The sequence below is a fragment of the Bombina bombina genome, chromosome 2 (assembly GCF_027579735.1).
Source record: "Bombina bombina isolate aBomBom1 chromosome 2, aBomBom1.pri, whole genome shotgun sequence".
Lineage (NCBI taxonomy): Eukaryota > Metazoa > Chordata > Amphibia > Anura > Bombinatoridae > Bombina > Bombina bombina.
Window position 1 is genome coordinate 1,246,308,768 of NC_069500.1, and position 27,500 is coordinate 1,246,336,267.

The window sequence follows — 27,500 nt, forward strand, 5'->3', positions numbered from 1 at the left end:
TCCAAAATAGATGAAAAGCCGAGAAGAAAACCAGTCTGGGAGGCTGACAAGTGGCCAACAGCAACATTAAAGGAGCTGCCGGAATTTCTGGCAAGTACTGGCTGCTTGGTACATGTGACAACAATCTCCCATATTCTTCATATGTCTGGGCTATGGGGTAGAGTGGCAAGACGGAAGCCTTTTCTTATGAAGAAAAACATCCAAGTCCAGCTAAATTTTGCAAAAACACATCTGAAATCTCCCAAAATCATGTGGGAAAAGGTGTTATGGTCTGATGAAACCAATGTTTAACTTTTTGGCCATAATTCAAAAAGGTATGTTTGGCGCTAAAACACATAACCCAAAGAACACTAGGGCTGCAACTAACGATTATTTTCATAATCGATTAATCGGCCGATTATTTTTTTGATTAATCGACTAATCGGATAAAAAATAAATGATTTTTTCCTATATTTAAAATAAAATCCACATAATGAGTGTTATAAATATAGACTTCCGACTAAAACTTTATAGTAAAATAATTGTTTGTCCAATTTTTAAGTAGCCGAACAAATTTTTATAATTTAGCAAAACAAAACCACAAACTGAAAAGAGGTAGTACTAGTAAGAGGTTGACTACCACTGTTTATAACATTGTTATTCACTCTTTCAGAAACTTTGCATTAAAATGCAAAAATGTCAACTTGACCACATGAGTCTGGCTGAGACTGGCTCTCTTTTTTGCAGCTATTTTGCCTGCAGCATAGAATTGGCGCTCAGATGGTGTTGAGGTGCCTGAGATGCATAAGTAGGGTTTTGCCAATTTCACCAAGGTGGACTATTTATCTTTGTTAGTTCTCCACCAATGCAAGGGGCCTCTTGACAAAGTAAGCCTGGACTTTTAACATAAAAATATCATGAATTTCTATATGCAGTGGTAAATAACCAGCTATAAGGTTAGGGTGAAAAATATCTAGTCCGCTCTTAAAATAACATATAAATATATATATATATATATATATATATATATACACACTTAGAGGTTGAATTTGGTACATATTCCAATTAATTAAAAATAGAAAGAAAAAAGGGCTAAAGACTATATATAAGTAAAAGGACACAGCCTTACATATTTATCTATAGAGTACATACTGTATATCAGCAATAGCAAGCGATCCGCTAAAAATTGAACTTACAGGTAATAGTGACATCAATTCATATAACAAATGCCATCAATCTAGGCTAGGTGTAAATAACAAGTTCGGCACTAAATCATGCAAAGCATATTCCCAAATCACCTGATTTTATATAAACAATCCAAATTATGACTCCTATTTTATTTCTGGGTTACACATAAGACAGGAGTAGTTGTAAACTTGAAAAGAAACTTAGTGTAGACGTCCTTTAGGCTAAGGGCATAACCATAAAACAATACCATGTGCAGGAGCTCATTGGAGTAAAGCAGCTGGTGCTGTGCACAGACCAAATAATTGAAAACCAACTAATCGATTATGAGATTCGGTGACAACTATTTCTCTTGTAAGGTGTATCCAGTCCACGGATTCATCCATTACTTGTGGGATATTCTCCTTACCAACAGGAAGCTGCAAGAGGATCACCCACAGCAGAGCTGTCTATATAGCTCCTCCCCTAACTGCCACCCCCAGTCATTCTCTTGCAGCTCTCGACAAGGGAAGTAGCTAAAGAGATGTGGTGCATTAATGTAGTTTATCTTCAATCAAAAGTTTATTATTTTCAAATGGTACCGGAGTTGTACTATTTTAGAGCTGTGGCAGTTGATTGTGACTGTTTAAAAACGGTTATATCGTTTTTTTGATCCGGTTTTGAAACTAAGGGGTTAATCATCCATTTGCAAGTGGGTGCAATGCTATTTCAGTCTATTATACACACTGTAAAAATTTCGTATAATTTACTGCTTTTTTCACTGTTTTGCAGTTTCTGTGATTGTTTTTTTCTCTTAAAGGCACAGTACCGTTTTTATTTTTTGCTTGTTCACAGTTATTAAAGTGTTTTCCAAGCTTGCTGGTCTCATTACTAGTCTGTTTAAACATGTCTGACATAGAGGAAACTCATTGTTCATTATGTTTAGAAGCCATTGTGGAACCCCCTCTTAGAATGTGTACCAAATGCACTGATTTTACTATAGATTACAAAGACCATATTCTGGCTTTAAAAAAATTATCACCAGAAGAAACTGACAAGGAGGAAGTTATGCTGTCTAACTCTCCCCACGTGTCAGAACCTATAACTCCCGCTCAGGGGACGCCAAGTACATCTAGCGCGCCCATTGCGTATACCTTACAAGACATGGCGGCAGTTATGAATCATACCCTTACAGAGGTATTATCTAAACTGCCAGGATTGCAAGGAAAGCGAGACAGCTCTGGGACTAGAATAAATACAGGGCTCTCTGACGCTTTAATGGCAATGACTGATACACCCTCACAATGTACTGAAGCTGAAGCAGGGGAGCTTCAATCTGTGGGTGATTTTTCTGATTCAAGGAAGATACTTCAACCTGATTCTGATATGTCTACATTTAAATTTAAGCTTGAGCACCTCCGCATATTGCTCAGGGAGGTCTTAGCAACTCTGGACGACTGTGACGCTATTGTAGTCCCAGAGAAATTATGTAGATTGGATAAATACTATGCAGTACCTACTTACACTGATGTTTTTCCAATCCCTAAGAGGTTTTCTGAAATTTTTACTAAGGAATGGGATAGACCAGGTGTACCGTTCTCTCCCCTTCCTGTTTTTAAAAAGATGTTTCCTATAGACGCCGCTACACGGGACTTGTGGCAGACGGTCCCTAAGGTGGAGGGAGCAGTTTCTTCTCTAGCTAAGCGTACCACTATCCTTGTCGAGGACAGTTGTGCTTTTCTAGATCCAATGGACAAAAAATTAGAGGGTTACCGTAAGAAAATTTTTATTCAAAAAGGTTTTATTCTCCAGCCTTTTGCATGCATTGCCCCAGTCACTGCTGCTGCGGCTTTCTGGTTTGAGTCTCTAGAGGAGGCTCTACAGGTTGAAACCCCATTGGAAGATATTATTGACAAGCTTAGGGCCCTTAAGCTAGCCAATTCATTTGTTTCTGACGCCGTTGTTCATTTAACCAAGCTAACGGCTAAAAATTCAGGTTTTGCTATTCAGGCGCGTAGGGCGCTATGGCCTAAATCCAGGTCAGCTGACGTGACTTCAAAGTCTAAACTTCTCAACATTCCCTTCAAAGGACAGACCCTATTCGGGCCTGGACTGAAGGAGATCATTTCTGACATCACTGGAGGAAAAGGTCACGCCCTTCCTCAAGACAGGTCCAACAAATTAAGGACCAAACAGTCTATTTTTCGGCCCTTTCGAAACTTCAAGAGTGGCGCAGGTTCAACTTCCTCTAACACAAAACAAGAGGGAACTTTTGCCCAGTCTAAGCCGGTCTGGAGACCTAACCAGGCTTGGAACAAGGGGAAACAGTCCAAAAAGCCTGCTGCTGCCTCTAAGACAGCATGAAGGAGCAGCCCCCGATCCAGAAACGGATCTAGTAGGGGGTAGACTCTCTCTCTTCGCCCAGGCTTGGGCAAGAGATGTCCAGGATCCCTGGGCATTGGACATTGTGTCCAAGGGTTATCTTCTGGAATTCAAAACCTCTCCCCCAAAAGGGAGATTTCATCTCTCACATTTATCTGTAAACCAGATAAAGAGAGAGGCATTCTTACATTGTGTTCGAGACCTCCTAGTTATGGGAGTGATCCACCCAGTTCCGCAGGAGGAACAGGGGCAGGGCTTCTATTCAAATATGTGGTTCCCAAGAAAGAGGGAACATTCAGACCAATCTTAGATCTCAAGATCTTAAACAAATTTCTCAGAGTCCCATCCTTCAAGATGGAGACTATTCGAACCATCCTTCCTATGATCCAGGAGGGTCAATATATGACTACCGTAGACTTAAAGGATGCTTATCTTCACATCCCGACACAAAGATCATCATTGTTTTCTCAGGTTTGCCTTTCTAGACAGGCACTACTAGTTTGTGGCTCTTCCCTTCGGGTTAGCCACGGCACCAAGAATCTTTATGAAGGTTCTAGGGTCCCTCCTAGCGGTCCTAAGGCCGTGGGGTATAGCAGTAGCCCCTTACTTAGACGACATTCTGATACAGGCGTCGACTTTTCAAATCGTAAGGTCCCATACGGACATTGTTCTGGCATTTCTGAGGTCCCATGGGTGGAAGGTGAACGAAGAAAAGAGTTCTCTATCACCTCTAGCAAGAGTTTCATTCCTAGGGACTCTGATAGATTCGGTAGAAATGAAGATTTAGCCAGATTGTCAAAACTTCTAGACTCTTGCCGTGTTCTTTATTCCACTTCTCGTCCTTCAGTGGCTCAGTGTATGGAAGTAATCGGTTTAATGGTAGCGGCAATGGACATAGTACCGTTTGCCCGCCTACATCTCAGACCGCTGCAACTTTGCATGCTCAGTCAGTGGAATGGGGATTACACAGATTTGTCCCCTCTACTAAATCTGGATCAAGAAACCAGGGATTCTCTTCTCTGGTGGCTATGTCAGGTCCATCTGTCCAAGGGGATGAGCTTCCGCAGGCCAGATTGGACTATAGTAACGACAGATGCCAGCCTTCTGGGCTGGGGTGCAGTCTGGAACTCCCTGAAGGCTCAGGGCTCGTGGACTCAGGAGGAGGCACTCCTTCCGATAAACATTCTGGAACTAAGAGCGATTTTCAATGCTCTTCAGGCGTGGCCTCAGCTAGCTGGGGTCAGGTTCATCAAATTTCAGTCGGACAATATCACGACTGTGGCCTACATCAACCATCAGGGGGGAACAAGGAGTTCCCTAGCAATGTTGGAGGTTTCAAAGATAATTCTATGGGCAGATGTTCACTCTTGCCATCTATCAGCTATCCATATCCCAGGTGTTGAGAACTGGGAGGCGGATTTTCTAAGTCGGCAGACTTTTCATCCAGGAGAATGGGAACTCCATCCGGAGATATTTGCTCAGTTGATTCAACTTTGGGGCAAACCAGAACTGGATCTCATGGCGTCTCGCCAGAACGCCAAGCTTCCTTGTTACGGGACCAGGTCCAGGGACCCCAAGGCAACACTGATATATGCTCTAGCAGCGCCTTGGTCCTTCAACCTGGCTTATGTGTTTCCACCGTTTCCTCTGCTCCCTCGTCTGATTGCCAAGATCAGGCAGGAGAGAGCTTCTGTGATTTTGATAGCACCTGCGTGGCCACGCAGGACTTGTTATGCAGACCTGGTGGACATGTCATCCTGTCCACCATGGACCCTGCCGCTGAGGCAGGACCTTCTACTTCAGGGTCCTTTCAACCATCCAAACCTAATTTCTCTGCGGCTGACTGCTTGGAGATTGAACGCTTGATTTTATCAAAGCGTGATTTCTCTGAATCGGTCATTAATACCTTAATTCAGGCTCGAAAGCCGGTTACCAGGAAAATCTATCATAAGATATGGTGTAAATATCTTCATTGGTGTGAATCCAAGGGTTACTCATGGAGTAAGGTCAGGATTCCTAGAATATTATCTTTTCTCCAAGAAGGATTGGAGAAGGGATTGTCGGCTAGTTCCTTAAAGGAACAGATTTCTGCTCTGTCTATTCTTTTGCACAAGCGTCTGGCTAATACTACAGACGTTCAGGCGTTTTGTCAGGCTTTAGTTCGAATCAAGCCTGTGTTTAAACCTGTGGCTCCGCCATGGAGTCTAAATTTAGTTCTTAAAGTTTTTCAAGGGGTTCCGTTTGAACCTTTGTTTTCCATAGATATCAAGCTGTTGTCTTGGAAAGTTCTGTTTTTGGTAGCTATCTCCTCGGTTCGACATGTTTCGGAGTTATCGGCTTTACAATGTGATTCTCCTTATCTCATTTTCCATGCTGATAAGGTAGTGTTGCGTTCCAAACCTGGGTTTCTTCCTAAGGTGGTATCTAATAAGAATATCAATCAGGAGATTGTTGTTCCTTCACTATGTCCTAATCCTTCTTCAAAGAAGGAACGTCTATTACACAATCTTGATGTGGTCCGTGCTTTAAAATTCTATTTACAAGCCACTAAAGATTTTCGTCAAACATCTGCTTTATTTGTGGTTTACTCTGGACAGAGGAGAGGCCAAAAGGCTTCGGCAACTTCTCTTTCTTTTTGGTTAAGAAGCATAATCTGCTTTGCTTACGAGACTGCTGGCCAGCAGCCTCCTGAGAGAATTACAGCTCATTCCATTAGAGCAGTAGCTTCCACATGGGCTTTTAAAAATGAGGATTCTGTTGAACAGATTTGTAAGGCGGCGACTTTGTCTTCGCTTCATACCTTTTCTAAATTCTACAAATTTGATACTTTTGCTTCTTCGGAGGCTGTTTTTGGGAGAAAGGTCTTACAGACAGTGGTGCCCTCCGTTTAAGCGCCTGCCTTGTCCCTCCCTTCATCCGGGTCCTATAGCTTTTGGTATTGGTATCCCACAAGTAATGGATGAATCCGTGGACTGGATACACCTTACAAGAGAAAACAAAATTTATGCTTACCTGATAAATTTATTTCTCTTGTGGTGTATCCAGTCCACGGCCCGCCCTGTCATTTTAAGGCAGGTATTATTTATTTTTTAAACTACAGTCACCACTGCACCCTATAGTTTCTCCTTTCTCTTGCTTGTCTTCGGTCGAATGACTGGGGGTGGCAGTTAGGAGAGGAGCTATATAGACAGCTCTGCTGTGGGTGATCCTCTTGCAGCTTCCTGTTGGGAAGGAGAATATCCCACAAGTAATGGATGAATCCGTGGACTGGATACACCACAAGAGAAATAAATTTATCAGGTAAGCATAAATTTTGTTTTTCATAATCGATTATTATCGATTATGCCGATTAGTTGTTGCAGCTCTAAAGAACACCATACCCACAGTGAAGCATGGTCGTGGCAGCATCATGCTTTGGGGCTGTTTTTCTTCAGCTAGAACTGGGGCCTTAGTCAAGGTAGATGGAATTATGAACAGTTCCAAATACCAGTCAATATTGGCACCAAACCTTCAGGCTTCTGCTTGAAAGCTGAACATGAAGAAGAACTTCATCTTTCAGCATGACAATGACCCAAAGCATTACATACAAATCAACAAAAGAATGACTTCAACAGAAGATTAAAGTTTTGGAATGGCCCAGCCAGAGCCCAGACCTGTATCCGATGGAAAATCTGTGGGGTGATCTGAAGAGGGCTGTGCTCAGGAGATGCCCTTGCAATCTGACAGATTTGGAGTGTTTTTGCAAAGAAGAGTGGGCATATCTTACCAAGTCAAGGTGCCATGATGATAGACTCATACTAAAAAAGACTGTAATAAAGTGCTGTAATAAAATCAAAGGGTGCTTCAACAAAGTATTAGTTATGCAACCATATTTTATTTTTTTATTTTTACTTCCCTCCACCTAAAAGATTTCAGTTTTCAATTGAGTTGTACAGTTTATAGGTCACATTAAAGGTGGAAAAAGTTCTGAAATGATTTATCTTTGACTCATTTTTTTACATCACAGAAACCTGACATTTTAACAGAGGTGTGTAGACTTTTTATATCCACTGTATATATGTATGTGTGTATGTGTATGTATGTATGTTTGTGTGTGTGTGTATATATATATATATATATATACATATATATATGTATGTATATTATTATTATTATTATTCTTTATTTATAAAGCGCCAACAGATTCCGCAGCGCTGTTCATAGGTATCAAAGATAAAAGGACAGTACAATATGAGACAGCAGACAAAATTTAACAAACAAATACAGGAGGAATTGGGAGCCCTGTTCACGTGGGAACTTACAATCTAAATGGGTAGGAGGATATATATATATATATATATATATATATATATGTGTATATGTCTGTGTGTGTGTATGACTACACCTCACTGACGAGGCCCAATGATGAAGGCCAAAACAATTGTCTGGGGTTGCTGTGTTTCTTGTTCAGAGAGGGATTGCTTGGGATTTCAGTCCTGGACTTTACATAATACATGGAATCAGACTGACATACTGGGAAATGCATTACTGGGCTAAAAAGATGTGCTAAAAAGAGCTGCACCCAGGTGGTAAATAGCCATTGAGCTGGTTGTTCATTCCAGTGAGTGCGCTTTTGTGTGTGTGTATATATATATATATATATATATATATATATATATATTTCTTCTGTTATGTGTGATCAGTCCACGGGTCATCATTACTTCTGGGATATAACTCCTCCCCAACAGGAAATGCAAGAGGATTCACCCAGCAGAGCTGCATATAGCTCCTCCCCTCTACGTCAGTCCCAGTCATTCTCTTGCACCCAACGACTAGATAGGATGTGTGAGAGGACTATGGTGATTATACTTAGTTTTTATGACTTCAATCAAAAGTTTGTTATTTTACAATAGCACCGGAGCGTGTTATTACTTCTCTGGCAGAGTTTGAGGAAGAATCTACCAGAGTTTTTTACTATGATTTTAACCGGAGTAGTTAAGATCATATTGCTGTTCTCGGCCATCTGAGGGAGGTAAAAGCTTCAGATCAGGGGACAGCGGGCAGATGAATCTGCATTGAGGTATGTAGCAGTTTTTATTTTCTGAATGGAATTGATGAGAAAATCCTGCCATACCGTTATAATGACATGTATGTATACATTTCAGTATTCTGGGGATGGTATTTCACCGGAACTACTCTGTTAAAAGTCACTAATCCTTTTAATAAGTATTTATCATGTTAAACGTTTTTGCTGGAATGTAGAATCGTTTACATTTCTGAGGTACTGAGTGAATAAATATTTGGGCATTATTTTCCACTTGGCAGTTGTTTGCTTTTAATTGTGACAGTTTCGTTTCTCTTCACTGCTGTGTGTGAGAGGGAGGGGCCGTTTTTGGCGCTCTTTGCTACGCATCAAAAATTTCCAGTCAGCTACTCTTATATTTCCTGCATGATCCGGTTCATCTCTGACAGATCTCAGGGGTCTTCAAACTTCTTTGGAGGGAGGTAGATTCTCTCAGCAGAGCTGTGAGAATTTTATATTGACTGTGAATAAAAACGTTGCTCTGTAATTTTTTATGTCAAATTTAATTATTTTACTAATGGGAACAAACCTTTACTAAAAGTTGTGTTGTTTTAAAGTTTGATGCTATAACTGTTTTTCAGTTCATTATTTCAACTGTCATTTAATCGTTTAGTACCTCTTTGAGGCACAGTACGTTTTTGCTAAAAAAGATTATAACCAAGTTGCAAGTTTATTGCTAGTGTGTTAAACATGTCTGACTCAGAGGAAGATATCTGTGTCATTTGTTCCAATGCCAAGGTGGAGCCCAATAGAAATTTATGTACTAACTGTATTGATGCTACTTTAAATAAAAGTCAATCTGTACAATTTGAACAAATTTCACCAAACAGCGAGGGGAGAGTTATGCCGACTAACTCGCCTCACGCGGCAGTACCTGCATCTCCCGCCCGGGAGGTGCGTGATATTATGGCGCCTAGTACATCTGGGCGACCATTACAGATAACATTACAAGATATGGCTACTGTTATGACTGAAGTTTTGTCTAAATTACCAGAACTAAGAGGCAAGCGTGATCACTCTGGGGTGAGAACAGAGTGCGCTGACAATACTAGGGTCATGTCTGATACTGCGTCACAGCTTGCAGAGCATGAGGACGGAGAGCTTCATTCTGTGGGTGACGGTTCTGATCCAAACAGATTGGATTCAGATATTTCAAATTTTAAATTTAAATTGGAGAACCTCCGTGTATTACTAGGGGAGGTTTTAGCAGCTCTCAATGATTGTAACACCGTTGCAATACCAGAGAAATTGTGTAGGTTGGATAAATACTTTGCGGTACCGGCGAGTACTGACGTTTTTCCTATACCTAAGAGACTAACTGAAATTGTTACTAAGGAGTGGGATAGACCCGGTGTGCCGTTCTCACCCCCTCCAATATTTAGAAAGATGTTTCCAATAGACGCCACCACTCGGGACTTATGGCAAACGGTCCCTAAGGTGGAGGGAGCAGTTTCTACTTTAGCTAAGCGTACCACTATCCCGGTGGAGGATAGCTGTGCTTTTTCAGATCCAATGGATAAAAAATTAGAGGGTTACCTTAAGAAAATGTTTGTTCAACAAGGTTTTATATTGCAACCCCTTGCATGTATCGCGCCGATTACGGCTGCGGCAGCATTTTGGATTGAGTCTCTGGAAGAGAACCTTAGTTCATCTACGCTAGACGACATTACGGACAGGCTTAGAGTCCTTAAACTAGCTAATTCATTCATTTCGGAGGCCGTAGTACATTTAACCAAACTTACGGCTAAGAACTCAGGATTCGCCATCCAGGCACGTAGGGCGCTGTGGCTAAAATCCTGGTCAGCTGATGTTACTTCTAAGTCCAAATTACTTAATATACCTTTCAAGGGGCAGTCTTTATTTGGGCCCGGTTTGAAAGAAATTATCGCTGACATTACAGGAGGTAAGGGCCACGCCCTACCTCAAGACAAAGCCAAAGCTAAGGCTAGACAGTCTAATTTTCGTCCCTTTCGGAATTTCAAAACAGGAGCAGCATCAACCTCCACTGCACCAAAACAGGAGGGAGCTGTTGCTCGTTACAGGCAAGGCTGGAAACCTAACCAGTCCTGGAACAAGGGCAAGCAGGCCAGGAAACCTGCTGCTGCCCCAAAGACAGCATGAACCGAGAGCCCTCGATCCGGGACCGGATCTAGTGGGGGGCAGACTTTCTCTCTTCGCCCAGGCCTGGGCAAGAGATGTTCAGGATCCCTGGGCGCTAGAGATCATATCTCAGGGATACCTTCTAGACTTCAAATTATCTCCCCCAAGAGGGAGATTTCATCTGTCAAGGTTGTCAACAAACCAGATAAAGAAAGAAGCGTTTCTACGCTGTGTACAAGATCTGTTATTAATGGGAGTGATCCATCCGGTTCCGCGGTCGGAACAAGGACAAGGGTTCTACTCAAACCTGTTTGTGGTTCCCAAAAAAGAGGGAACTTTCAGGCCAATCTTAGATTTAAAGATTCTAAACAAATTCCTAAGAGTTCCATCGTTCAAAATGGAAACTATTCGGACAATCTTACCCATGATCCAAAAGGGTCAGTACATGACCACAGTGGATTTAAAAGATGCTTACCTTCACATACCGATTCACAAAGATCATCACCGGTACCTAAGGTTTGCCTTCTTAGACAGGCACTACCAGTTTGTAGCTCTTCCATTCGGATTGGCTACGGCTCCAAGAATCTTCACAAAGGTTCTGGGTGCCCTTCTGGCGGTACTAAGACCGCGAGGGATTTCGGTAGCTCCGTATCTAGACGACATTCTAATACAAGCTTCAAGCTTTCAAACTGCCAAGTCTCATACAGAGTTAGTTCTGGCATTTCTAAGGTCGCATGGATGGAAAGTGAACGAAAAGAAGAGTTCTCTTTTTCCTCTCACAAGAGTTCCATTCTTGGGGACTCTTATAGATTCTGTAGAAATGAAGATTTACCTGACAGAAGACAGGTTAACAAAGCTTCTAAATGCATGCCGTGTCCTTCATTCCATTCAACACCCGTCAGTAGCTCAATGCATGGAGGTGATCGGCTTAATGGTAGCGGCAATGGACATAGTACCTTTTGCACGCCTACACCTCAGACCGCTGCAATTGTGCATGCTAAGTCAGTGGAATGGGGATTACTCAGATTTGTCCCCTACTCTGAATCTGAATCAAGAGACCAGAAATTCTCTTCTATGGTGGCTTTATCGGCCACACCTGTCCAGGGGGATGCCATTCAGCAGGCCAGACTGGACAATTGTAACAACAGACGCCAGCCTACTAGGTTGGGGCGCTGTCTGGAATTCTCTGAAGGCTCAGGGACTATGGAATCAGGAGGAGAGTCTCCTTCCAATAAACATTCTGGAATTGAGAGCAGTTCTCAATGCCCTTCTGGCTTGGCCCCAATTAACAACTCGGGGGTTCATCAGGTTTCAGTCGGACAACATCACGACTGTAGCTTACATCAACCATCAGGGAGGGACAAGAAGCTCCCTAGCAATGATGGAAGTATCAAAGATAATTCGCTGGGCAGAGTCTCACTCTTGCCACCTGTCAGCAATCCACATCCCGGGAGTGGAGAACTGGGAGGCGGATTTTTTGAGTCGCCAGACTTTTCATCCGGGGGAGTGGGAACTTCATCCGGAGGTCTTTGCCCAAATACTTCGACGTTGGGGCAAACCAGAGATAGATCTCATGGCGTCTCGCCAGAACGCCAAACTTCCTCACTACGGGTCCAGATCCAGGGATCCGGGAGCGGTTCTGATAGATGCTTTGACAGCACCTTGGAACTTCGGGATGGCTTATGTGTTTCCACCCTTCCCGCTGCTTCCTCGATTGATTGCCAAAATCAAACAGGAGAGAGCATCAGTGATTCTAATAGCGCCTGCATGGCCACGCAGGACTTGGTATGCAGATCTAGTGGACATGTCATCCTGTCCGCCTTGGTCTCTACCTCTAAGACAGGACCTTCTGATACAGGGTCCATTCAAACATCAAAATCTAACTTCTCTGAAGCTGACTGCTTGGAAATTGAACGCTTGATTTTATCAAAACGTGGTTTTTCTGAGTCGGTTATTGATACCCTGATACAGGCTAGGAAGCCTGTTACCAGAAAGATTTACCATAAAATATGGCGTAAATACCTATACTGGTGCGAATCCAAACGTTACTCCTGGAGTAAGGTTAGGATCCCTAGGATATTGTCCTTTCTACAAGAAGGTTTAGAAAAGGGTTTATCAGCTAGTTCATTAAAGGGACAGATTTCAGCTCTGTCCATCTTGTTACACAGGCGTCTGTCAGAAAATCCAGACGTCCAGGCCTTTTGTCAGGCTTTAGCTAGGATCAAGCCTGTGTTTAAAGCTGTTGCTCCGCCATGGAGTTTAAACTTAGTTCTTAACGTTTTACAGGGTGTTCCGTTTGAACCCCTTCATTCCATTGATATAAAATTGTTATCTTGGAAAGTTCTGTTTTTAATGGCTATTTCCTCGGCTCGAAGAGTCTCTGAGTTATCAGCTTTACATTGTGATTCTCCTTATCTGATTTTTCACTCAGACAAGGTAGTTCTGCGTACTAAACCTGGGTTCTTACCTAAGGTAGTCACTAACAGGAATATCAATCAAGAGATTGTTGTTCCATCCTTGTGTCCAAATCCTTCTTCAAAGAAGGAACGTCTTCTACACAATCTGGATGTAGTTCGTGCCCTCAAGTTCTACTTGCAGGCAACTAAAGATTTTCGACAAACTTCTTCCCTGTTTGTCGTTTATTCTGGACAGAGGAGAGGTAAAAAAGCTTCTGCTACCTCTCTCTCTTTTTGGCTTCGTAGCATAATACGTTTAGCCTATGAGACTGCTGGACAGCAGCCTCCTGAAAGAATTACAGCTCACTCCACTAGAGCTGTGGCTTCCACTTGGGCCTTTAAGAATGAGGCCTCTGTTGAACAGATTTGCAAGGCTGCAACTTGGTCTTCGCTTCATACTTTTTCCAAATTTTACAAATTTGACACTTTTGCTTCTTCGGAGGCTATTTTTGGGAGAAAGGTTCTTCAGGCAGTGGTTCCTTCTGTATAATGAGCCTGCCTATCCCTCCCGTCATCCGTGTACTTTTGCTTTGGTATTGGTATCCCAGAAGTAATGATGACCCGTGGACTGATCACACATAACAGAAGAAAACATAATTTATGCTTACCTGATAAATTCCTTTCTTCTGTTGTGTGATCAGTCCACGGCCCGCCCTGTTTTAAGGCAGGTAAATATCTTTTAAAATTATACTCCAGTCACCACTTCACCCTTGGTTACTCCTTTCTCGTTGATTCTTGGTCGAATGACTGGGACTGACGTAGAGGGGAGGAGCTATATGCAGCTCTGCTGGGTGAATCCTCTTGCATTTCCTGTTGGGGAGGAGTTATATCCCAGAAGTAATGATGACCCGTGGACTGATCACACAACAGAAGAAAGGAATTTATCAGGTAAGCATAAATTATGTTATATATATACATACACACATACACAAATAAAGGATCCAAAGAGAGCACTCGCCATAAATTCTTTAATTTAAGGCAAGTGCTTTATTTGGATCTTTTATTTGTATATAACGTATAGTAAGAGTATAGCGAGTGCTGGTCTTTTTGTACTTGTGTGTATATATATATATATATATATATATATATATATATATATAAATTGTATTTCTGTGGAAACCTGTTTTATTAAGTAAAAGTATTCTATCTTGGACTTTTTTCTCCTTTTATAGGGCGCTTATTCCCATTTTGCACCAAAAGGCGAAAAGGGGTACACCACATCAAGCTAAACAGGCTGTTCACTGCATCCATGCAATTTTTTCAAATAAGGAAGTGCAGCTTGCTCAGATATTTGAGGTAAGCTTTTACTTTTTTTGTTTTTCTCTAGGACCATATTTTTAACATATCTTCACTACATACAAATACGTAATCTCCCTTAATTACACATGAATACTGTTCAGTGAATCTTTAACTTTTTTCATTTTTACAAAACATTCAAATTATTGTAATATTTTGCTCTCCAAAGATGTTTATTGATGGCCTTTTTTTAATTGAGAGGTTATTTACATAATCAAACACGCATTTTCTCAGAGAAATACAAGTCTTGTTATTGATTTAGAGGATCATAGTATAGTGCTCTGTATTTTAAAAAAAAAATACATTTGTTGCATTGGAAAATTGAAAAGCAGACATAGCCAGAAAATTGAACATTTTTATCAAATATGAGAAATAAAAATTAGTAGGAATTTAAAAAAATGACTAAGCTCTATTTCTTTGACATACTTAAAACAAATTTGTATTTTTAGTCCTTACTCAAGTGTACTCTCATTCATTCTAAGGCCAGTTTTCTGAGCACCCTATAAAAGGAGAGAAATTTTAATAAAGGAACCGCACTTTACAGTCTGCATTTTGTAATGTTTGGTAATTGCTCCAATTAACTGTTTGGCCGCTCACAAGACTTTCCTTAGAGGGAACGTTGATGATAACCTCATTAAAAGATCTGCATTGAAGGAGCCATTTAAAAATTGTTCTAATTGGTGGTAACCAATAAATAACATTTTCTTTTTTTAGATGGTGAGAGTCTAAAAGCTATCACAGGTGGGTGTCCAGTCCTATAGGAGGAGGCAGAACACCCCATATATAACAGTGCTTTAATCCCTCCTTCTCCATGATTCCTTAGTCAATTTTTTGCCTTCATCAAGGAGGATGGTGAAACTCGAATGGTTTCTAAACGTCACTCGAAAAGGGTTTTCTTACCGTTATGAGATCCATTATCCTCCTCCAGACTTCCTACAAACAGGACGGAAGAATGGACAGGAGTTAAACCATGCTGTGAAAATCTCCAAATACGGAAATGCCACCAGCCTCCCAGGTGAAATGTGGTTATGTCGGCCAATACCCTAGTCTACAATGTGCTGCACCATTTATATATATATTTATTTCATATAGTTGGCAAGAGTCCATGAGCTAGTGACGTATGTGATATACATTCATACCATGAGGGGGCAAAGTTTCCCATACCTCAAATGCCCTATAAATCCACCTACCGCCTCACTCATACCTCAGTTTTACAAACTTTGCCTCCTTAGGAGGTGGTAAAGCATGATGTGCTTGATTTCTTCAGTGAAAGGCGCTTCTAAGCATATCGTAGCCCAGTTCCTCTCTAAGTACAGTGTTTGTCTAAGGGATGTGAAGGGAGTATTGCCTGATGATACCATGTTTTCGCTTATGGGAAATCTATTCATAAGGCTCTCTGTAAATCTGTCGCAGGGATTCATCTGCTGCCTCCCTTTATAGATAGACAATATACTCTTGTACCATTACCTCTGCTGATACGTTAAAGTACTGGTTTGGCTGTCTGCTATATGTGGATGGGTTTCTTACATGGTAATATACTTTTATTATATTAGATACTCTCAGCTATGGATTGGGCACTTTTTAACTAAAGTTGTTATATTGTTTGTATACATGCCTTGAGTCAGTAATTCAGTGCTCTTTTTTATCAACTTTATTTGTTGCAAAATATTTGTCAAGGTTGGTAGAGTCTGTGAAACATACAGAGGTTTTTTGGAGCTAGTAATTTAATTATAAATTAGGATGCTAAGTATTATGTTACACTCATGCAATGTTGATAACCACATTTCTCTTGTTAAGTGTATCCAGTCCACGGATCATCCATTACTTGTGGGATATTCTCCTTCCCAACAGGAAGTTGCAAGAGGATCACCCACAGCAGAGCTGCTATATAGCTCCTCCCCCAGCTGTCATATCAAGTCATTCTCTTGCAAGCCTCAACCAAGATGGAGGTCGTAAGAGGAGTGTGGTGTTTTATACTTAGTTTATTCTTCAATCAAAAGTGTGTTATTTTTAAATGGTGCCGGAGTGTACTGTTTATCTCAGGCAGTATTTAGAAGAAGAATCTGCCTGCGTTTTCTATGATCTTAGCAGAAGTAACTAAGATCCATGGCTGTTCTCACATATTCTGAGGAGTGAGGTAACTTCAGAGAGGGAATGGCGTGCAGGTTTTCCTGCAATAAGGTATGTGCAGTTAAAATATTTTTCTAGGGATGGAATTTGCTAGAAAATGCTGCTGATACCGAATTAATGTAAGTAAAGCCTTAAATGCAGTGAGAGCGACTGGTATCAGGCTTATTAATAGAGATACATACTCTTATAAAAATGTAATATAAAACGTTTGCTGCCATGTTTAATCGTTTTTATATGTATTTGGTGATAAAAACTTATTGGGGCCTAGTTTTTTTCCACATGGCTGGCTTGAATTTTGCCTAGAAACAGTTTCCTTAGGCTTTCCACTGTTGTAATATGAGTGGGAGGTGCCTATTTCTCCAACATTGGTGTGTCCGGTCCACGGCGTCATCCTTACTTGTGGGAATGTCTCTTCCCCAACAGGAAATGGCAAAGAGTCCCAGCAAAGCTGGCCATATAGTCCCTCCTAGGCTCCGCCCACCCCAGTCATTCTCTTTGCCGTTGCACAGGCAACATCTCCACGGAGATGGTTAAGAGTTTTTTGGTGTTTAAATGTAGTTTTTTATTCTTCTATCAAGTGTTTGTTATTTTAAAATAGTGCTGGTATGTACTATTTACTCTGAAACAGAAAAGGATGAAGATTTCTGTTTGTGAGAGGAAGATGATTTTAGCAGACAGTAACTAAAATAGATTGCTGTTTCCACATAGGACTGTTGAGATGAAGTAACTTCAGTTGGGGGAAACAGTTAGCAGACTTTTCTGCTTAAGGTATGACTAGCCATATTTCTAACAAGACCATGTAATGCTGGAAGGCTGTCATTTCCCCTCATGGGGACCGGTAAGCCATTTTCTTAGTCAAGCAAACAGAATAAAGGGCTTAATATGGGCTATAAAACACTTTTATGGGCTAAATCGATTGCTTTATTTGGGCATTTTATACATGTTTATGCTGATAATTCACATTTATAAACTTGGGGAACTTTTTTTAACGGCAGGCACTATGTTAGACACCTTTTCCAGTCAGGGAGGGCCTTCCCAGTTGTAGGCTGAGCCTCATTTTCGCGCCATTACTGCGCAGTTGTTTTTGAGAGCAAGACATGCAGATGCATGTGTGAGGATCTGAAAGTAGCTGGAAAAGTTTTTAGAAGGCGTCACTTGGTATCGTATTCCCCTCTGGGCTTGGTTAGGTCACAGCAAAGGCTATAGCTGGGACTGTATAGGGGTTAAATTTGTAAACGGCTCCGTTTCCGTTATTTTAGGGGTTAAAGCTCTGAAAATTGGTGTGCAATACTCTTAATGCTTTAAGACACTGTGGTGAAATGGTGGTAATTTTTTAACAATTCCTTCATACTTTTTCACATATTCAGTAATAAAGTGTTTTCTGTTTAAAATTTAAAGAGACAGTAACGGTTTTGTTTTAAAACGTTTTTTTGTGCTTTATTGACAAGTTTACGCCTGTTTAACATGTCTGTGCCTTCGGATAAGCTATGTTCTATATGTATGAAAGCCAATGTGTCTCCCCATTTAAATTTGTGTGATAATTGTGCCATAGCGTCCAAACAAAGTAAGGACAGTACTGCCACAGATAATTAAATTGCCCAAGATGATTCCTCAGATGAGGGGAGTAAACATACTACATCATCTCCTACTGTGTCTACACCAGTTTTGCCCACACAGGAGGCCCCTAGTACATCTAGCGCGCCAATGCTTATTACCATGCAACAATTGACGGCTGTAATGGATAACTCCATAGCAAATATTTTATCCAAAATGCCTACATATCAGAGAAAGCGCGATTGCTCTGTTTTAAACACTGAAGAGCAGGAGGGCGCTGATGATAATTGTTCTGTCATACCCTCACACCAATCTGAAGTGGCCATGAGGGAGGTTTTGTCAGATGGGGAAATTTCAGATTCAGAAAAAAATTCTCAACAAGCTGAACCTGATGTTGTGACATTTAAATTTAAATTAGAACATCTCCGCGCACTGCTTAAGGAGGTGTTATCTACTCTGGATGATTGTGACAACTTGGTCATTCCAGAGAAATTATGTAAAGTGGACAAGTTCCTAGAGGTTCTGGTGCACCCCGACGCTTTTCCTATACCCAAGCGGGTGGCGGACATAGTGAATAAGGAGTGGGAAAAGCCCGGCATACCTTTTGTTCCCCCCCCCCTATATTTAAGAAATTATTTCCTATGGTCGACCCCAGAAAGGACTTTTGGCAGACAGTCCCTAAGGTCGAGGGGGCAGTTTCTACTCTAAACAAGCGCACTACTATTCCTATCGAGGATAGTCGTTCCTTTCGCAATTTCAGGAACGGACCGGCCTTTAATTCTGCATCCTCTAAGCAAGAGGGTAATACCTCACAACCCAAACCAGCCTGGAAACCGATGCAAGGCTGGAACAAGGGTAAGCAGGCCAAGAAGCCTGCTGCTGCTAACAAAACAGCATGAAGGAGTAGCCCCCGATCCGGGACCGGATCTAGTAGGGGGCAGACTCTCTCTTTGCTCAGGCTTGGGCAAGAGATGTTCAGGATCCCTGGGCACTAGAAATAGTTTCTCAGGGTTATCTTCTGGAATTCAGGGAACTACCCCCAAGGGGAAGGTTCCACATGTCTCACTTATCCTTAAACCAAATAAAGAGACAGGCGTTCTTACATTGTGTAGAAGACCTGTTAAAGATGGGAGTGATACACCCAGTTCCAATAAAGGAACAAGGAATGGGATTTTATTCAAATCTGTTCGTAGTTCCTAAAAAAGAGGGAACTTTCAGACCAATTTTGGATTTGAAGATCCTAAACAAATTTCTCAGGGTACCATCGTTCAAGATGGAAACCATTCGAACTATTCTACCCACTATCCAGGAAGGTCAATTTATGACTACCGTGGATCTAAAGGATGCGTACCTACATATTCCTATCCACAAAGAACATCATCAGTTCCTAAGGTTCGCCTTTCTGGACAAACATTACCAGTTTGTGGCCCTCCCATTCGGGTTAGCCACTGCTCCAAGGATTTTCACAAAGGTACTAGGGTCCCTTCTAGCGGTTCTAAGACCGAGGGGCATTGCAGTAGTACCTTACTTGGACGACATTCTAATACAAGCGTCGTCCCTGTCAAAAGCAAAGGCTCATACAGACATCGTTCTGGCCTTTCTCAGATCACACGGATGGAATGTGAACATAGAAAAAAGTTCTCTGTCTCCATTAACAAGAGTTCCCTTCTTGGGAACAATAATAGATTCCTTAGAAATGAGGATTTTTCTGACAGAGGTCAGAAAGTCAAAACTTCTAAGCACTTGTCAAGTTCTTCATTCTGTTCCACGTCCTTCCATAGCGCAGTGCATGGAAGTAGTATGGTTGATGGTTGCAGCAATGGACATAGTTCCTTTTGCACAAATTCATCTAAGACCATTAGAACTGTGCATGCGCAAACAGTGGAATGGGGACTATACAGACTTGTCTCCAATGATTCAGGTAGATCAGAAGACCAGAGATTCACTCCGTTGGTGGCTGACCCTGGACCATCTATCCCAGGGAATGAGCTTCCGCAGACCAGAGTGGGTCATTGTCACGACCGACGCCAGTCTAGTGGGCTGGGGCGCGGTCTGGGAATCCCTGAAAGCTCAGGGACTATGGTCTCGGGAAGAGTCTCTTCTCCCGATAAACATTCTGGAACTAAGAGCGATCTTCAATGCTCTTAGGGCTTGGCCTCAGCTAGCAAAGGCCAGATTCATAAGATTCCAATCAGACAACATGACGACCGTTGCGTATATCAATCATCAGGGGGGGACAAGGAGTTCCCTGGCGATGAAAGAAGTGACCAAAATAATTCAATGGGCGGAGGATCACTCCTGCCACCTATCTGCGATCCACATCCCAGGTGTGGAAAACTGGGAAGCGGATTATCTGAGTCGTCAGACATTCCATCCGGGGGGGGGGGGGGGGGGGAACTCCACCCGGAGATCTTTGCCCAACTAACTCAATTATGGGGCATTCCGGACATGGATCTGATGGCGTCTCGTCAGAACTTCAAGGTTCCTTGCTACGGGTCCAGATCCAGGGATCCCAAGGCGACTCTAGTAGATGCACTAGTAGCACCTTGGACCTTCAACCTAGCTAATAGACTGGCAGCTGTGCCAGATGTTCAAGCATTTGTTCAGGCTCTGGTTAGGATCAAGCCTGTTTACAGACCTTTGACTCCTCCCTGGAGTCTAAATCTAGTTCTTTCAGTTCTTCAAGGGGTTCCGTTTGAACCTCTACATTCCATAGATATTAAGTTACTATCTTGGAAAGTTTTGTTTTTGGTTGCTATTTCTTCTGCTAGAAGAGTTTCAGAGTTATCTGCTCTGCAGTGTTCTCCGCCCTATCTGGTGTTCCATGCAGATAAGGTGGTTTTGCGTTCTAAGCCTGGTTTTCTTCCAAAGGTTGTTTCTAACAAGAATATTAACCAGGAGATAGTTGTACCTTCTTTATGTCCGAATCCAGTTTCAAAGAAGGAACGTTTGTTACACAATTTGGACGTAGTCCGTGCTCTAAAATTCTATTTAGAGGCTACAAAAGATTTCAGACAAACATCTTCTTTGTTTGTTGTCTATTCTGGTAAAAGGAGAGGTCAAAAAGCGACTTCTACCTCTCTTTCCTTTTGGCTTAAAAGCATCATCCAATTGGCTTATGAGACTGCCGATCGGCAGCCTCCTGAAAGAATCACAGCTCACTCCACTAGGGCTGTGGCTTCCACATGGGCCTTCAAGAATGAGGCTTCTGTTGACCAGATATGCAAGGCAGCGACTTGGTCTTCACTGCACACTTTTGCCAAATTTTACAAATTTGATACTTTTGCTTCTTCGGAGGCTATTTTTGGGAGAAAGGTTTTGCAAGCCGTGGTGCCTTCCGTTTAGGTAACCTGATTTGCTCCCTCCCTTCATCCGTGTCCTAAAGCTTTGGTATTGGTTCCCACAAGTAAGGATGACGCCATGGACCGGACACACCGTTGGAGAAAGTAATTTATCAGGTAAGCATAAATTCTGTTTTTGCTGTTTTTTTGCACAGCAAAAATTACAGACACAGACATCCAGCTTCTTCCTGCATGATCCAGGACATCTCTGGAGGGCTCAAAAGGCTTCAAAGTCGTTTTTGAAGGAGGTAAAAAGCCACTACTGTTTGAAAAAACGTTTTTGTCATTTATTATTCCGTTTTGGGTATTAAGGGGTTAATCATCCATTTGCAAGTGGGTGCAATGCTCTGCTAACTTGTTACATACACTGTAAAAATTTTGTTAGTGTAACTGCCTTTTTTCACTGTTATTTCAAATTTTGACAAAATTTGTGTTTCTTAAAGGTGCAGTAACGTTTTTTATATTGCTTGTAAACTTGTTTAAAGTGTTTTCCAACCTTGCTAGTCTCATTGCTAGTCTGTTTAAACATGTCTGACACAGAGGAAACTACTTGTTCATTATGTTTGAAAGCCATGGTGGAGCCCCATAGGAGAATGTGTACTAAATGTATTGATTTCACCTTAAACAGTAAAGATCAGTCTTTAAATGTAAAAGAAATATCACCAGAAGATTCTGACGAGGGGGAAGTTATGCCGACTAACTCTCCCCACGTGTCAGACCCTTCGCCTCCCGCTCAGGGGATGCACGCTAATATGGCGCCAATTACATCAGGAACGCCCATAGCGATTACCTTGCAGGACATGGCTGCAATCACGAATAATACCCTGTCAGAGGTATTATCCAGGTTGCCTGAATTAAGAGGCAAGCGCGATTGCTCTGGGGTTAGGAGAAATACAGAGCGCGCAGATGCTGTAAGGGCCATGTCTGATACTGCGTCACAATATGCAGATCATGAGGACGGAGAGCTTCAGTCTGTGGGTGACATCTCTGATTCGGGGAAACCTGATTCAGAGATTTCTAATTTTAAATTTAAGCTTGAGAACCTCCGTGTGTTGCTTGGGGAGGTATTATCTGCTCTGAATGACTGTAACACAGTTGCAGTACCAGAGAAATTGTGTAAGCTGGATAAATACTATGCGGTGCCGGTGTGTACTGATGTTTTTCCTATACCTAAAAGGCTTACAGAAATTATTAGCAAGGAGTGGGATAGACCGGGTGTGCCTTTTTCCCCACCTCCTATATTTAGAAAAATGTTTCCAATAGACGCCACTACACGGGACTTATGGCAGACGGTCCCTAAGGTGGAGGGAGCAGTTTCTACTTTAGCAAAGCGTACTACTATCCCGGTTGAGGACAGTTGTGCTTTTTCAGATCCAATGGATAAAAAATTGGAGGGTTACCTTAAGAAAATGTTTATCCAACAAGGTTTTATTTTACAGCCCGTTGCATGCATTGCGCCTGTCACGGCGGCATTCTGGTTTGAGGCCCTGGAAGAGGCCATCCATACAGCTCCATTGACTGTAATTATTGACAAGCTTAGAACACTTAAGCTGGCTAACTCATTTGTTTCTGATGCTATTGTTCATTTGACTAAACTAACGGCTAAGAATTCCGGATTCGCCATCCAAGCGCGTAGGGCGCTATGGCTTAAATCTTGGTCAGCTGACGTGACTTCGAAGTCTAAATTACTCAACATTCCTTTCAAGGGGCAGACCTTATTCGGGCCTGGTTTGAAGGAAATTATTGCTGATTTTACTGGAGGTAAGGGTCACACCCTTCCTCAGGACAGGGCCAAAGCAAAGGCCAAACAGTCTAATTTTCGTGCCTTTCGAAATTTCAAGGCAGGTGCAGCATCAACTTCCTCCGCTTCAAAACAAGAGGGAACTTTTGCTCAATCTAAGCAGGCCTGGAAAACGAACCAGTCCTGGAACAAAGGCAAGCAGGCCAGAAAGCCTGCTGCTGCCTCTAAGACAGCATGAAGGAACGGCCCCCTATCCGGCGACGGATCTAGTAGGGGGCAGACTTTCTCTCTTCGCCCAGGCGTGGGCAAGAGATGTTCAGGATCCCTGGGCGTTGGAGATCATATCTCAGGGATATCTTCTGGACTTCAAAGCTTCCCCTCCACAAGGGAGATTTCATCTTTCAAGGCTATCTGCAAATCAGATAAAGAAAGAGGCATTCCTACGCTGTGTGCAAGACCTAGTTATGGGAGTGATCCATCCAGTTCCGCAGATGGAACAAGGACAGGGTTTTTATTCAAATCTGTTTGTGGTTCCCAAAAAAGAGGGAACCTTCAGACCAATTTTGGATCTAAAGATCTTAAACAAATTCCTCAGAGTTCCATCTTTCAAAATGGAAACTATTCGGACCATCCTACCCATGATCCAAAAAAGTCAGTACATGACCACAGTGGACTTAAAGGATGCCTACCTTCACATACCGATTCACAAAGATCATCATCGGTTTCTAAGGTTTGCCTTTCTAGACAGGCATTACCAATTTGTAGCTCTTCCCTTCGGGTTGGCTACAGCCCCGAGAATCTTTACAAAGGTTCTGGGCTCACTTCTGGCGGTTCTAAGACCGCGAGGCATAGCGGTGGCTCCGTATCTAGACGACATTCTGATACAGGCGTCAAGCTTTCAAGTTGCCAAGTCTCATACAGAGATACTTCTGGCATTCCTGAGGTCGCACGGGTGGAAAGTGAACGAGGAAAAGAGTTCTCTATCCCCACTCACAAGAGTCTCCTTCTTAGGGACTCTTATAGATTCTGTAGAAATGAAAATTTACCTGACGGAGTCCAGGTTATCAAAACTTCTAAATGCTTGCCGTGTTCTTCACTCCATTCCGCTCCCTTCGGTAGCTCAGTGTATGGAGGTAATCGGCTTAATGGTAGCGGCAATGGACATAGTGCCATTTGCGCGCCTTCATCTCAGACCGCTGCAATTATGCATGCTGAGTCAGTGGAATGGGGATTACACAGATTTGTCCCCTCTGCTAAATCTGGTTCAAGAGACCAGAGATTCTCTTCTCTGGTGGTTGTCTCGGGTACACCTGTCCAAGGGTATGACCTTTCGCAGGCCAGATTGGACAATTGTAACAACAGATGCCAGCCTTCTATGTTGGGGTGCAGTCTGGAACTCCCTGAAGGCACAGGGATCATGGACTCAGGAGGAGAAACTCCTTCCAATAAATATTCTGGAGTTAAGAGCGATATTCAATGCTCTTCTGGCTTGGCCTCAGTTAGCAACACTGAGGTTCATCAGATTTCAGTCGGACAACATCACGACTGTGGCTTACATCAACCATCAAGGGGGAACCAGGAGTTCCCTAGAGATGTTAGAAGTCTCAAAAATAATTCGCTGGGCAGAGTACCACTCTTGCCACCTGTCAGCAATCCATATCCCAGGCGTGGAGAACTGGGAGGCGGATTTTCTAAGTCGTCAGACTTTCCATCCGGGGGAGTGGGAACTCCATCCGGAGGTGTTTGCTCAATTGATTCATCGTTGGGGCAAACCAGAGTTGAATCTCATGGCGTCTCGCCAGAACGCCAAGCTTCCTTGTTACGGATCCAGGTCCAGGGACCCAGAAGCGACGCTGATAGATGCTCTAGCAGCGACTTGGTTCTTCAACCTGGCTTATGTGTTTCCACTGTTTCCTCTGCTCCCTCGACTGATTGCCAAAATCAAACAGGAGAGAACATCAGTGATTCTGATAGCGCCTGCGTGGCCACGCAGGACTTGGTATGCAGACCTAGTGGACATTTCATCCTTTCCACCATGGACTCTGCCTCTAAGACAGGACCTTCTAATACAAGGTCCTTTCAATCATCCAAATCTAATTTCTCTGAGACTGACTGCATGGAGATTGAACGCTTGATACTATCAAAGCGTGGCTTCTCCGAGTCAGTCATTGATACTTTAATACAGGCACGAAAGCCTGTTACCAGGAAAATCTACCACAAGATATGGAGTAAATATCTTTATTGGTGTGAATCCAAGAATTACTCATGGAGTAAGGTTAGGATTCCTAGAATATTGTCCTTTCTCCAAGAGGGCTTGGACAAAGGATTATCAGCTAGTTCTTTAAAAGGACAGATTTCTGCTCTGTCCCTTTGCACAAGCGTCTGGCAGAGGTTCCAGGCATTTTGCCAGGCTTTGGTTAGAATTAAGCCTGTGTTTAAACCTGTTGCTCCCCCGTGGAGCTTAAACTTGGTTCTTAAGGTTCTTCAAGGAGTTCCGTTTGAACCCCTTCATTCCATTGATATTAAGCTTTTATCTTGGAAAGTTCTGTTTTTGATGGCTATTTCCTCGGCTCAAAGAGTCTCTGAGCTATCTGCCTTACAATGTGATTCTCCTTATCTGATTTTTCATGCAGATAAGGTAGTTCTGCGTACCAAACCTGGGTTTTTACCTAAGGTGGTTTCTAACAAGAATATCAATCAAGAGATTGTTGTTCCATCATTGTGTCCTAATCCTTCTTCAAAGAAGGAACGTCTTTTACATAATCTGGACGTAGTCCGTGCCTTGAAGTTTTACTTACAAGCTACTAAGGATTTTCGTCAAACATCTTCCCTGTTTGTCGTTTACTCTGGACAGAGGAGAGGTCAAAAAGCTTCAGCAACCTCTCTTTCCTTTTGGCTTCTGAGCGTAATACGCCTAGCCTATGAGACTGCTGGACAGCATCCCCCTGAAAGGATTACAGCTCATTCTACTAGAGCTGTGGCTTTCACCTGGGCCTTTAAAAATGAGGCCTCTGTTGAACAGATTTGCAAGGCCGCGACTTGGTCTTCGCTTCACACCTTTTCCAAATTTTACAAATTTGATACTTTTGCTTCTTCGGAGGCTGTTTTTGGGAGAAAGGTTCTTCAGGCAGTGGTTCCTTCCGCTTAATCCTGCCTTGTCCCTCCCATCATCCGTGTACTTTAGCTTTGGTATTGGTATCCCACAAGTAATGGATGATCCGTGGACTGGATACACTTAACAAGAGAAAACATAATTTATGCTTACCTGATAAATTTATTTCTCTTGTAGTGTATCCAGTCCACGGCCCGCCCTGTCCTTTTAAGGCAGGTCTAAATTTTAATTAAACTACAGTCACCACTGCACCCTATGGTTTCTCCTTTCTCTGTTTGTTTTCAGTCGAATGACTGGATATGACAGCTGGGGGAGGAGCTATATAGCAGCTCTGCTGTGGGTGATCCTCTTGCAACTTCCTGTTGGGAAGGAGAATATCCCACAAGTAATGGATGATCCGTGGACTGGATACACTACAAGAGAAATAAATTTATCAGGTAAGCATAAATTTTGTTTTTATGCAGCTATAATAGAAGTATCCATTAGGCTTTATTTAGGTACATTTAGTTTTTTTGTATATGCTATCAAATTTCTTACTTGCTTTTTAGAGTGATAGTTGTATTAGAAATCCACTACAGCTTTGCATGTCGCGCATGTGATGCTATTTGTCATAGGGTAACGTGTCATCGTTTTGTGCCGTTTTTTGATGCCAAAAAATTCCTGCCAAAAAATTCCCGCCAAAATTGCTATTAGCTCCACCCCCAGCTCATTCAGTGTTCTCAGAAAACATTTAGAGATTTTTCATGCAGCATTTTATGAATCAGTTTTCTTTTTTTATAAAATTTCGCTGTTTCCCATTCTCTCAAACCTGTTTTATTTATATATATATAGATATATTTATATATGTGTGTGTATATACACTGCTCAAAAAAATAAAGGGAACACTAAAATAACACATCCTAGATCTGAATGAATAAAATATTCTAATGAAATACTTTGTTCTTTACATAGTTGAATGTGCTGACAACAAAATCACACAAAAATTAAAAAATGGAAATCAAAATTTTCAACCCATGGAGGTCTGGATTTGGAGTCACACTCAAAATTAAAGTGGAAAAACACACTACAGGCAGATCCAACTTTGATGTAATGTCCTTAAAACAAGTCAAAATGAGGCTCAGTAGTGTGTGTGTGGCCTCCACGTGCCTGTATGACCTCCCTACAACGCCTGTGCATGCTCCTG

General features: G+C 42.2%; 1 protein-coding gene across 1 annotated transcript in view; it reads left to right on the plus strand.

Moving 5' to 3' along the window:
• PDS5A (PDS5 cohesin associated factor A) overlaps positions 1-27,500 on the plus strand; it is a 1,179,407-nt gene that overhangs the window by 803,389 nt on the left and 348,518 nt on the right. Inside the window, exon 18 of the mRNA XM_053700274.1 lies at positions 14,316-14,439. Coding sequence (XP_053556249.1) covers positions 14,316-14,439 — 124 coding nt within the window. The remainder of the gene's footprint in view (positions 1-14,315; positions 14,440-27,500) is intronic.